The sequence below is a fragment of the Tiliqua scincoides genome, chromosome 1 (assembly GCF_035046505.1).
Source record: "Tiliqua scincoides isolate rTilSci1 chromosome 1, rTilSci1.hap2, whole genome shotgun sequence".
Classification (NCBI taxonomy): Eukaryota; Metazoa; Chordata; class Lepidosauria; order Squamata; family Scincidae; genus Tiliqua; species Tiliqua scincoides.
This window is the reverse complement of record NC_089821.1, coordinates 163,992,304-164,005,009: the sequence shown is the minus strand read 5'-3', so window position 1 is coordinate 164,005,009 and position 12,706 is coordinate 163,992,304. Positions and strand designations below refer to the sequence as shown.

The following is a 12,706-nucleotide window of genomic DNA, read 5'->3' as shown; positions in this document are numbered from 1 at the left end:
AACAATGATAGTCAATGGGACTTACTCCTGGGTAAGTGTGGGTAGGATTGTTAAAAATTTTCCTGTTTGATGATGTAACTTCTGGTCATGATATCACTTCCAGTGGATCCTGACAGATTCTCATTCTAAAACGTGGGTCCTGGTGCTAAAAGTTTGAGAACACTGTCCTACATAATTGATATTAAGTGTATGAATTGGACAATACTTGAGTTTGTGTTGTCTTTAAAGATTATTTCTTTCTTTATGAAGTTCCATTAATTTATAATGAAATTCAGTGCTGAAATTTACAGTGATAAATGTTCATATTCAGTAAATTATGTCTTTTATTGTAGGAGTTACTGTAAATCACCTGCACCTCCATCAAAGCCTGAAAAGAAAAAGGTGAGAGCAAATGTTTAAATGATGTGTAATATAATCGTTTCAAACATTCTGACGATACCTGAGTGATGTCCCCTTTTAATAGCATTCTGCTTCAATAGCTTCTTGCTGCCAAACTGACAAATTTCAGCCGAGTCCAAAGAGTTTGCAAGTCCAAAGAGTCACTGGGCCTCTGAAGTATCTGGGCCCTGATTCAGAACTTTCCAAGGTCCACATAAACCTCTAATCTAGCAGTTTCCATTCTGGGGGTTGCGATTCCCCCAGGTATCATGCTTTAAAAATCCTCTTCCCTTAAGGGGGGTGGCGACCGGTGAAGACCTGTAGTGACAGTCCGTGTCATTCTGCTGCTGCCTGTGATGAGAACAGGGAGGTAAGGAAGGGGTTTTTACAGGGTTTCTTACCTCCCTGTAGTCAGGGCTGGCAGGGAGAACCTGGAAGTGACAGGCGCTGTTACCTACAGATCCTCAGTAGGTTCCCAACAAGAGGGACAGGAGATTGGGAACCACTACTCTAAACACTCTGTGTATTTGAAGCTAGTTACATTTATCAGAGAGGACTTTGAGCTTGTGTTTCCCAAAGATCAGCCTTATAGCAGAAACTGAGGAGACTTTTAAACAGCGAGTTATGATATGGCAATAGGATCTTCTGTTTAAAAAAAAAAGGAAAAAAAAATAATTCCAACTTGCATTGCCAAGCCCTTGGTGCATCTAAAGTAATTCAATATAAAGTTATATTTTCCAACCTAGGTTCTTAAATTAGGGGACTCAGAATGTGACTCTTCTGCAGGGCCGATACCAGTACCTGGTACTCAACTACTACTTCTAAAAGACAAGCAATGGTTGGGGATTAGTCCCTGTTGGAGGCTTGCGTGTTCTGTCTTTTCTGCAGATCTTAAATGACAGGCAGCCCAATCCTATTGAAATTCCCTCACACCAATGCAGTGGGGCTAGCATGGCTTGTGCCATATCCTGCAGGGGAATTTTGCAGTCAGGAGATTTCCTTGAGGTAAGGGAACATTTATCCCTTTGGGAAAGCCCCACAGCTTTGGGAAAGCCCCAGCTGTGACAACTAGTCTACTCACACCTGCTAAATTGCTGATTCAAATCTGAGTGGGTCCGTGTCAGCAGATCTGGCTTGGGAAGGGAGATTGGATATGGTACATGTCAGCACCACTGATCTTGCCCCCCCTCCCAGGATTGGATATGCCCCTCCCCATCCTGTTATACCTCCTCCTCACCCTTCCCCCACCCCTCTGCTGCTCAGTGTGGCACCTATTGCTCTGACACACGCTGGCCCCTGCACTGGTGCCAGCGGGATGGTGCCGGTCTTTCCTTTGGCACTACTAACTCCTGTGCTGTTGCAACATGCTTTATGCTACATTTGTGACAGTCTGTGCTGGTGGAGTGCTTTCTCCACAAGCACAGAGACATAATAGGATTGTGCCATGAGAAAATTTCTGCCTAGAGCATAAGCTTTGCCTCACCTTCTCCCCTGTAATGTATGAGTTGGTATAGCCCAATTTCCTGCAGTATTCCTCTGAAATTGGAATTGAAAATGTACTATAATCATATTTTATTTGAAAGGGTGATTTCTGCTTTTTCCTCTTTTCTGCAATTTTAAAAAAATATGGTTTATTTAAAAATACCTCCAGATGCATAATCCAGTTTTCTTCTACGATTGCATCTTTTTCATTTGGCTGAATCTTAGAAATCACCTAAGAATCTTTAGAAATTACCTAAGAGTTTAGTATGAGACAGAATAAAATGCAGGAAGGAAATGTTTTTGTGTGAGATGGCTAATAGTTGGAAAAAAAAAATTGGCAAGATATCCTGGTTTGCCTTATGACCCAGTTCTATTGGGCTGTTATGCCGTGGCATTGTGCATTCCTGTGGTATAATGCCATTTTTAGCTATCTCAAATGCAACAACACCGAAGAGCTGGCCTGGCTGCAGCCATAAGTAGCAAGAGACCGGGACTGCACAGTGATGAACCAGGGGTGCCCACCACCTGAGGTAACGCTCTTACCTCATCATCTTACCTTACAAGGGACAGCTCTTGTAAACTCCCTCCCTCCCTCCATGGGCACAATCCTAACCAACTTTCCAGCACTGGCATAGCTGTGCCATTGGGGCATGTGCTGCATCCTGCAGTTGGGGGACACTCCCGGAAGCCTCCTCAAGGGAAGGCAATGCTTGTTCCCTTGCCTTGGAGTTGCATTGCCCTAATGTCAGTGCTGGAAAGTTGGTTCAGATTGCACCCGTGTGTCACAGTACCAATGCAACTATACTCTTCCCTATGCCTGTGCAAGTAGCCAACCCTGGGCAAACTTCAGGCATACTGTTTCCGGCAGAAACATAGATGTAAACTACATTATATAACACTATGTTTACACTACATAAACTACATACTGTCAGAGACCCTGCCTTTGACTCCCAGCCAGGAACACAACAACAGCAGTTACACTAAAACTGCATGGTGTCCAGCTCTCGCTTATTCCTAAGACATGTCAGGGCTTATCTGTCTGTGTTGGTGCATGGCAGGAAGAAAGGTAGCAAAAAAATGTAGTGGAATATTTTTGTGAACTGCATTCTAACTTGTTTTCTCATTTATTCTAATTCTACAATAGGTATTAGAATAACAAAGCTAGTGGAAGGCGGCTAATAAGGAATGATTTATTTACATGCCATGCACTGTAAATTTCTATGCTAATGATAAAAGCTATAATTCAATGAAAATAGTTGTACATGCATGGATTTTAGCTTTTATTAATGTAGTGATGCATATATTTTTGCCTCGGACTCTAATAGTGACCATGAAGTGAGCGCAATATGTAATGCATATATTTTTTTTTAAAAGACTCATCAGTAATAAGTAATAAAAGTCCTCCCTCTCTAGCAAAAGGGTCCTGGATGAGAAGAAAGGGTTAAAGAAAGGCTTTTGTTTCATGGGAGGGGGAACAAGGTGACTACATTACAGGTCCAGCCTATTTATACATGGATTTTTTATACATGGATTTGACTCAACACAAATGGCCCCTGCAAATGAGAAGGAATGTGCTGATCCCTGGAGAAGGGGGAAAATGCATCCCTTTAAAATCAGTTTGAAAAACTGAACAGTCCTTTAACAATAGCCTCCTTAATGAGAGAGGGGGGGGCAGCTGGCTGATCCATCAATCCTCCTCTCTCCAGCAGCCCCTCCCTTCCCCCTGAGCAGTTTGCATTGGTGAAGGGAGGGGCTGAGTGAAGCAACTTGGAGGAGGACTGATTGATAGATTGTCTTCTTAATGACTCTTATCTTAGAGTCAAAAGGTCAGCAAGGCTGTTTTTCAATTACCAGAGCAAAGAAACTTTGTTTTTTAAATTGATTTGCTATAGTGTGGTTTTTGCCATCTACTTGAGTGCTTGGAAGGAACCCACGCGAATAATTAGTCTTGGCTTGTATAGGGATATTGTAATAAAACACAACAGAGAAATACATTTCCAGTTACATAAAATGCAGAGACGGGTGTATACGTTGGACATTTTAGATTAGTAATTCCAGGGACTTGGCAGTATATCACAATAAATGTGAAACATTTTCTGTCATCAACCAAGATCATAAAGAGGCTACATCAGAGTCCATGTGTTAGCCAATCTTCCTTTTTAATAAATGTGTGTACTGCCTTGAGATTGCAGGCTCCACTCAAATGATGAGATTCACTTGGGAACAGCCAAATATCTTTTACATGCATCTTCACAGTTTTAGAGAGGAGTGTTTCCCAACTCTACCTGCTGATTCCAGGTATTGGCTTGGGAATTTTGTATATGCAAAGTATGTGCTCTACCTTTGAGTGTGGCCTCTCCCCCAAGACTTTGGCTTACTGCTCAGGTTTGTTTGAGGCCCAAGTTTTTGCTCAATGGCTTTTCATGGTACAGCAATGCCTTGACTTTCATCCTCTTGACTTTTATTGCTTTGCTCTTTCAGCTGATTTCAATTATAACCACATTTCAAATTCTGTTCAAATGCGTTCCTCTTTTGTCTGATTTCACCCAACTTCCACAATGTTCATCAACATTCTTATGTTTATTTTTCTTTTATTTCTGTTTATTTGGGTTGCACACACATTCGCATGTGGCACATATCCCGTAGAGACTCGCCTATAAGGCGAGAAATTTTTACCAAAACACCCAGCATGGACCATCTCCTAGTCCTATCTGTGGGTCGGTCAGGGAAGTTCAAGGGTGTTGTGGCAACCAGGAGAAGCCCAGAGGAGTTGCAGGCACAAGCTCACCCTGTGCAATGTCATGCTCCAGCTGGCCATCCTCTACCTCTTCCAACAGCTCCCTCCTGCAGGGGGATGCTTTGCAACAAGCCAGCACTGACTCACAGGCAGGTAGGCTGCTGATGGGTCTTAAAGCCTGCCATCTACAAACTCAGTACAACTGCAGATCAAAAATATTTCTCCTTGCTTCCTCTCTCCTCCCTCCCTCCCTCTGGACTGTTCCATTACACAGAAGGGGGGACTGGCGCACATTACTGCACCTTGTTAATGTCTTCGAAAACAGTGGCTCAGTTCAGATTCTTTGTCCCCTTTCAGTCATTCTCCAGGGCAATCGGGCGCCAGGGCAAGCTGCAGCTTTTCTTCACAAGCACCTTTCCCTAAGTTTGAATCCCCTATTTATTCGAGGGTCATGAGACATTCCATGATTTTTGACTGAAAACATGCCCTCGCCTTATCTGTGATATTGCCTTATAGGCGAGTATCTACAGTAGTGAGTTACTTGGGTTTTTTGCTAGCAGGACCTGCACCAGCCAAAATAAATTTGTAAGCGAAATAAGTCTGTGCTTTGACATTCACCCATTTTTTACTTTCACACATAGTCCGGTCACTAACCAGATGGAAATGCAAGGTACTGCCATAATTTGTTTAATGGCAATAACTTGAGCCTGTTGCTCAGTCACCACTAATGAGAACTATGGATTTTATTTCATCCTTCTTGGCTCCTGAAAACCATAGTGCCTGGTACACTCTGTGCTCAACAACAATCCTTCCATCTTAAACATTTCTGGACCCCCTTGTACCCTTAGATTATTTGTGAGGCCTTGCTCTGATTACTTCTTCCATCAGAGGCTCGGTTGGTAATCTCCAGGAACAGTCTTTTTCCTTGTGCCCTGTAGAATGTCCTCCTCACTGTAGCCTGCCAGACACAATCTATTCTTCCTATTAAAAGGTAGATGGAGGCCCTTTTATTCCACCAGGCTTTTGCAAATGAAGATTTGAACCTTTGTAATAGTACTAATTACTTTGCTATTGCTGCTGTTATTTGTTTTTTTTATGTTGTTAGTATTTTATATGGAGCAGAAGGGATGCTCGCCACCCCAGCTCAAGCTGCAGCAACAGAGACTGCCAGAAAGTGACTGAGGGCCCAATCCTATTCATCTTTCCAGCCCCAGTGCAGCTGCAATGCAGCCCCTTGGTGAGGGAACAAAAGTTCCCTTACCTTGTGGAGGCCTCCAGAACTACCCTCCCACCACAGGATGCAGTGCATGCCCCATTGGCATGGCTACACCAGGACTGGAAAGTTGGATAGGATTTGGTCCTGAGTTGGGTGGAGCCAACAGGTGCCCCTGTTTCCAGGGCCACTGCCCAACCCAGCTAAGGGTGGGGAGGGACAGATGAACTTTGGCTGTCTGTGGGAGGCCTGCCACTATGTCAGGATGCCACCAACTAAGAGAAGGGGGACTGAATGGGCATGCACAGCCTATATCAGTCTGTTTAAATTCATCTAGGCTCAGGCTGAGGAGGGCTTGCCTCTGGAAACAGAGGAGGCAGAGGGTGATGCAAAGCTTTTCCCTACCCATGATTTGATGCCACTGAGGAGGCTTGTTGGGGAAACCTTGGAGGAGACCATACAGTTTGGTCATCTGGCAGCAGTTGGAATATTGCATTCTGATCTCAGTTTCAGATAGCCAGACCAAAGACAAGAGGACCCAATGCACCCAAAGATGTTGCATTGCTCCGGCTGGTGAGTACTGACCCCATCAAGGTTTTAATTTTTAAATGTATGTTACACTGGTTAGCCATCTTACTAAAATTTTCCATGTCTTAAGCTAAAATGTCAGCCAATAAATCCCCTGCCCAGCATTTTCTTTAATAGGCTTCCTTTTCATCGAGTTGGCTTATATGACTTGAATACTGGCAACATTATTCAATAATCAGGTGCAGGCCATACATTCCTTCCCATACTCCCTTTCTCTGGAGTGCTGATTCTTGCTCCAAGTCTTAACTGCTTGTTATGTCAATAGTGACCTGCACATGCCCAATCTCGTCTGATCTTGGAAGCTAAGCAGGGTGAGGCCTGGTTAGTACTTGGATGGGAGACCGCCTGGGAATACCGGGTGCTGTAGGCTTATACCATAGTCTTTCGAGACTGAAGGTTGCCAACTAGTGACATTTACTGAAATTCAGCAGTACCCAAAAGCTACAGGATCACAACGTTTCTCTCTTAAACCAGGATCTGAAACCATCTCCCTGCTGTTGCTTAATTCAAGTCTTGGTTAGGTAGGAATTCTGGTTAGCCTTCATTATGATGCTATTGCTGAAGTGATGCTTTATCTCACTTTAATCTGGCATTGAGGTGCGGAACAAAAGAGGGGGGAATTGTGATCCCATAACTTTTGGGTACTGCTTATCTACGGATAGCTTAATCATAGGTAAGCAGTCAACAGTGTTAGATCTTTACCTCCATGGGTCTTCTTACGGGAAGAAAAGCATCAACATTCAAATTCAACAAAAGCAGCACAAGATATATATGTAGGAAAGATGAACTTTTTAAAAATTGTTTTTTAGTTTTTAGAAGAGCCACGAAGGTGTATTGGTTTGGGAGTTGGACTTAGACCTGATAGATTCAGGTTCCCTGCTTAGCAATGAAGCTTCCTGGGTGACCTTGGGCCAGTCTCTTTCACTCAACCTTGATACCTTACAGGGTTGTTGTGAGGACAAAAGGAGGGGAGAAACTATGTACGCCACCCTCAGTTCCTTGGAGGCAGAGTGGTATAACGATGTGAAAAAGATGCCATTTATTTTATGTAAATAAAATAATTAATAGTACTGAACTGTATTACTTTCTCAATGTTAACAACCATGTTGCTTGATTGGTTGTTGGCTACGGCTCTGTAGAGAAATAGGTGCACGATTTGGATTTTGTTTTTTGTGCTTCATTCAGCCTTTTGCAGAACCATCAAAACAAAGGAGATCAATAGGAGGAGGAAGAGGAGATGTACCTTCAGTTTATCTTGCTAAATCCAAGAAGGCAAGTCCTGAACCGGCTCCTACAGCATTGTCATCTGATGATGGTAACACAAAATACTGTATCTGGTACCTAAGACCACACAGTAACATAGGCAGACTTTGCGTAGATGTACCGATTCTTATTACTGTTTTGTACTTGGTTTTGTTCTGAAAATCTATTCTACAGAGACCAATCTTATGTATGTCTACTCAGAAGTAAGTCTCATTATAGTCAATGGTGCTTACTCCCAGGAAGGTGTGGTTAGGATTGCAGCTGCAGTTGCTTAAACCAGAATATCTAAATTCCATGTAGTTTATAGGTTCTCAGACTTCCCCTGCTGCAACCTACCTATGGCAGAGGGTGCTGTGAACCACCTTCTCCCTGGGCCTCCGCAGGCCTCTGGCAGCAACCAGACATAACTTTCATGAACCCTGAAATAAGCCAGAAGTCACTTTCCAGCTGCTTCTGGAGGCCTGCAGAGGCCCAGTGCAACCTCTGATTGTGTCAAGAGGTCTCCGGTTTGGAACCAACCAGATGCAAGAGTGGGTGGGAGGGTTCCCATATGAATCTGTGAGGCTCATATCAAAGTATGGATAGTATTGGGCCATTAGACTAGAAATTCTATACATAGTTAAGTGGCTTAAATTCTATTATTGAAAAAACCTTGAATATGTTTCGCTTTAAAGGTGGCAAATAATGAATTTAAAATGTATTCTGTAATACACAATCTGTATGGTGCAGCAGTTCTTTTGAAGTAATTGCAATGCTTCTGTACAAATAGGTTGAGAATTGAGGTCTTCGTGTTTGAAACATATAAACATAACTTCAGCTTCTAATGCAGTATATTTAGTTACATTTTCCAGGAGAGAGAGAGAGAGAGAGAGAGAGAGAGAGAGAGTGTACGTGTATCATACGTGTATTTCTCTTTTTTTAAAATTAAGAAATGGCAGATTTTAAAAAAATATATTTTTATTATAACCTTTAAAAAAATTGACATGTTCTTTTTATGAATAATGCCTGAACATTTGGTAATTAATGTTTAAATGGAGGCTAGTATCTACCCCTCAGTGTGATTGCGGGTTGTCCCACCAAACCATGTACCACATTGTGTCTGGCTGCAAACTGAGGGCGTATACCGGCCCATGGTCTGATTTTTTTTTTTTCTGTGAAGGTAACTCTGTCCTTGAATGGCTGCATGAACTGGACATTGACATTTGATCTAGTCTAACTGATATATAAGTCCATGTACTATATGCCATACGCTAAATAAATAAATTTGGGAATTTTTAATGGGTTGTTGTCCAGAGTTGCATGAATGAAATGAAGCTTGCACAAAGGAACTTCCTTGCCTCCCTTCCCTTCAGCTGCCTCTTCCTCTTCTGTCAAATCTACTCCTGAGGGATAAGGAAGTGTTGGAGTAGAGTGGAGGGATGGGGAGCAGGGACTGGAGGGGTAGGGATGAGTTGCTAATAAGTGGATGGAGGAATTCTCTGTGACTGAAGCTGAACTCCTAGGGCATGGTGGTCCAACACACAGGCTGCATGGGGCCTGCGAGATCAGTTCTGGCAGCCCTCAGGTGGCATCCAGCCCCCCAGTACCGCATTGCACGGCCACCCTGCTTGGAAGGCACTGCGGAACGCTTTTGCTCATTAGCTTAAGTGGGATGGGGCCATGCTGGGGAAGGGAGCTCTCTCAAGGCCAACCAGTGCTTGTCAGTTGGAGTGGGGTGAGGCATGCTGACAGCTTTTCGGTCAAAAAGCCCCACCACACCTGCCTCTGCTTTGAACCTGCTGAATGACTTTGACAGGCTCAAAACGTTGGAGTAATTGGCGGTGACATCATAATGTCACTGCCAATTACTTCAGGGTCAGCCCAGCTGGGGTCATGCAAGGATCAGGTGCTCTCCCAGCTGTCCAAAGTTGGACCACTCTGTCTTAGCGAGGATGCTTCAATCCTATTTTTAACTATGCCTTCCTTACTGGAGAGGCTTTCCAAATGTCTTTCCGCTTGCACAACTCTGAATGCAATCCAGTATTTCCAACAACTGACATGCGCAACTTTATATAATACTTTCCGTTGCCTTTTAGTTACTGCAGAATTTCTTTAATGCAGAAATAGAACATTTCACAGTTATGAAATTATTAGACATACTGTCATTTGAAAATAGAGTAGTATGTTTCACTGTATGCAAATTATGTTCAGTAAAAGAAATGCTGCTTTTCAGCTAAATCTAGCTGAATTATTCCAATAATTGATAGAATTATTTGTGTTTTCACATTTCTTGGACAATGTTAATATTCCATTATTTTTCAGGACGTAGTGTCTACAAAGCTGGTAGACGTCGAACTGAAATTGAAGGGGCTGCAGACATACCTGAAGATAAAAATGTACAAGTGGATATACCTGTTGAGCAGGTAGACTTTAAATAGGCTCCTTTTTGCTAAATGGGTTAGAGCAACCCTCCTTTTCATTTGCCTTTACTAGGAAGCAAAAGTAGGCAGGGATGATAGGGCACAAAACAGCTAAACCTTCAGCTATTCAAGTACCATTGGGCAGGATCCAAACTGTCTGATGTGAGAATAGAAAGTGGTTCTGCATACAGAATGGGTGGCAGCAGGAATTTTCACTTTTGGCTACCCCTCCTTGAGCCATGTTAAATTGTTTCTAGAGAGCCCCTGACTGCAATTATTGACTTTTCAGGAAGAATGATGGGCTATTGTGGGAGGAAGGGACTAGAAATGTTCCAGTATTATGCACCATCTTTCAGATCCCAGCTATTGATTTCAATTGGACAGTTAAACATGTAGTAAACAGTGAGCATGTAGTAAACAGGCCCAGTCCTGTCCTGGACTGGGCCAGAGCATGCAGCAGCACTGGTGGATCATCTACTACTGCATGCTGGGGGCTGGCTGGAGATCAAGCAGTGACTGAGGAGTAAGTAAAAAAAAAAAATTACTTTCCTGCTCTGCCGCTGCTTTTCCCCCAGTAGGCCTATTTGGATCTGGCCTACTCTTTGGATGGCATAAATCCTAGGTCAGAAGCATAGCGTTTTAGTGCCACCGCTGCTGCCAGTATCTGCCCCCAGCCCACCCTCAACATGCCTCCAGCTAGTCCCACTCCCTGCTTCTATCCTCCCCCAGAACACCCTCTGTGTTGATTTACTTGCTCTGGCAGGTAAATCTTACCGAGTTTGTTGACATATGCCTGTGGCTGCCAGCTCATTGCTTTGGTGGCTTACAGCAGCCCGGGCCTTGGGCTGATGCAACATGAGTTCCATCAGCACAAGGCCCAAATAGCATTGGACTGTAACTCTCTGTCATTGAAACCAATGATTACTTAAACGTGATCAGTTGGCTGGGTCTTATGCAGTTGGTTTTTTAAAATAATAACTTGCCAAAAGCAGACATTGGATTGCTGTTAAGTTACACCAGAAGACTTAATGTTTTCTTGACTCACCTTTAACCCCAACCTGAAACAGGGACTCCAGTTTTAATTTTGTAATTCATATCTTACTCTTTCTCCTATAAATGTTGTACGGACCAATGTGTTAAACCTATAACACTTTTCCATTTCCTATTTCCGTTTTGCATTTCTGACGATAAAATCCTGTAAAATTAACCTAGAGGGTGTCAATTTTGAGCTTCAAGTATTCAATATTCAGTACTGATAGTGGTGAGAAAAATCTATGACATGAGAAAATGTTTTATTTAGTATGTATCTCCAGTTATTGTTTAGCATTTCTTTAGTATCAGTTCAGGTTTTTCTTGAATAGATGAGATTTAGCTTCCTGTAGGAAAGAAAAAAACTTGTAAGAGACTACAAGAGAACTAAGTATAGAAGCTGTGAAGTTCTTTATATGTTGATTCCAGTAGGGACTAATCTGTATGTTACATTAAACTAGTTTGGCTCTGTGTTTTTTAAGTTACATATCACAGGAGAGAGTGATCAGGATCAATATCATAGCATACAACAAAGGGTTATTTAACCCTTTAGCTTTGTGTTGTGGCCCTGGCAAAAATCAACACCAGGATTGTTTTGATGTGAAGTAACATTCAGTGATGTGTACTGCTATTTGAATTCTGAAGTGAAAATAGTGCCTGTTTTGCTCTTCCTCATCTGCTCTTTGTGCGAATTGGGCTTTTGGGGTCTGTAGTGCAATGGAGGTGCTTCCGCTTGCAAGTTTTCTCTTAGGCACAGCTGTAGCTAATTTTCAGCAAAACGGATGACTGATTTTGCTGATTTTACATAAAATTATACAACAGCTTTTATTTCCTTCTGTTTTATTTATGTACAAATTATTTGAAATTTCTTACCCAAGGCTCCCGCTGAGATTGTCCATGATGAGGACATATATTACAACGCTGGGACTGTAGAAGGAAAGGTTGGTTTGTTTTTACAGTATTATGGAGTAGTGGTCATTAAAAAAAGGAATCTTAACCAGTGGTGTTGCTAGCGGGGTGTGGGCGGCACCGGGTGACGCGCACAGGGGGTGACATACTAAAATTGCAGTGGTTAAGATTAACCCCATCATATTATATACTGTTGGATGCGGAGTTTCGAGTGGAATGCAATGCAAAAAACCAGAGAGAAATATCTCATTTCTATCAAACGTTATGGCCAAAAAACTGGAGAACAAAAATGAATGGATCCCTACGGAAAGTGAAAGTGAGCTGTATCATGCATTTACTCATGAGTAGGTGAACTTGCCTTAGTCCGTCAGAAAGGGCAGGCTGAGAGGAATCCAACGACACCAGAATGGTCCTGATCCAATGAATGCAGCCCCCCAAAACACCTGAAAAGGAAGTTCCTCCCTCCAAGCAGATGAATGTATTGAGCCCTGTGGAAAGCAAAACTAAGCCTTAGTTTTTAGTCTAAGCAGACATGCCTTGGCTGGTGTGGAAGATCAGGTGAAGGAGAGTGCAAGGCTACCAGAATGGTCCTGATCCTATGCACCTGGAGCTAAAGAAATGCTCCAGAAGGCAGCCCCCCCCCCACTAAAAAGGATCAAAATAGAGGCTTCAGCTGATAAGGTGAACCTTTTTGAGACTTGCAAAGCC

At 42.8% G+C, this 12,706-nt stretch overlaps 1 protein-coding gene and 1 pseudogene across 1 annotated transcript in view; both read left to right on the top strand.

Annotated features, from left to right (window-relative positions):
* DCDC2C (doublecortin domain containing 2C) overlaps positions 1-10,078 on the top strand; it is a 34,201-nt gene extending 24,123 nt beyond the window's left edge. The window contains exons 6-8 of the mRNA XM_066622685.1: positions 333-381; positions 7,584-7,713; positions 9,963-10,078. Of these exons, the coding sequence (XP_066478782.1) occupies positions 333-381; positions 7,584-7,713; positions 9,963-10,078 (295 nt within the window). The remainder of the gene's footprint in view (positions 1-332; positions 382-7,583; positions 7,714-9,962) is intronic.
* On the top strand, positions 6,650-6,768 carry LOC136638088 (5S ribosomal RNA; annotated as a pseudogene).
* Positions 10,079-12,706: the final 2,628 nt, after the last annotated feature.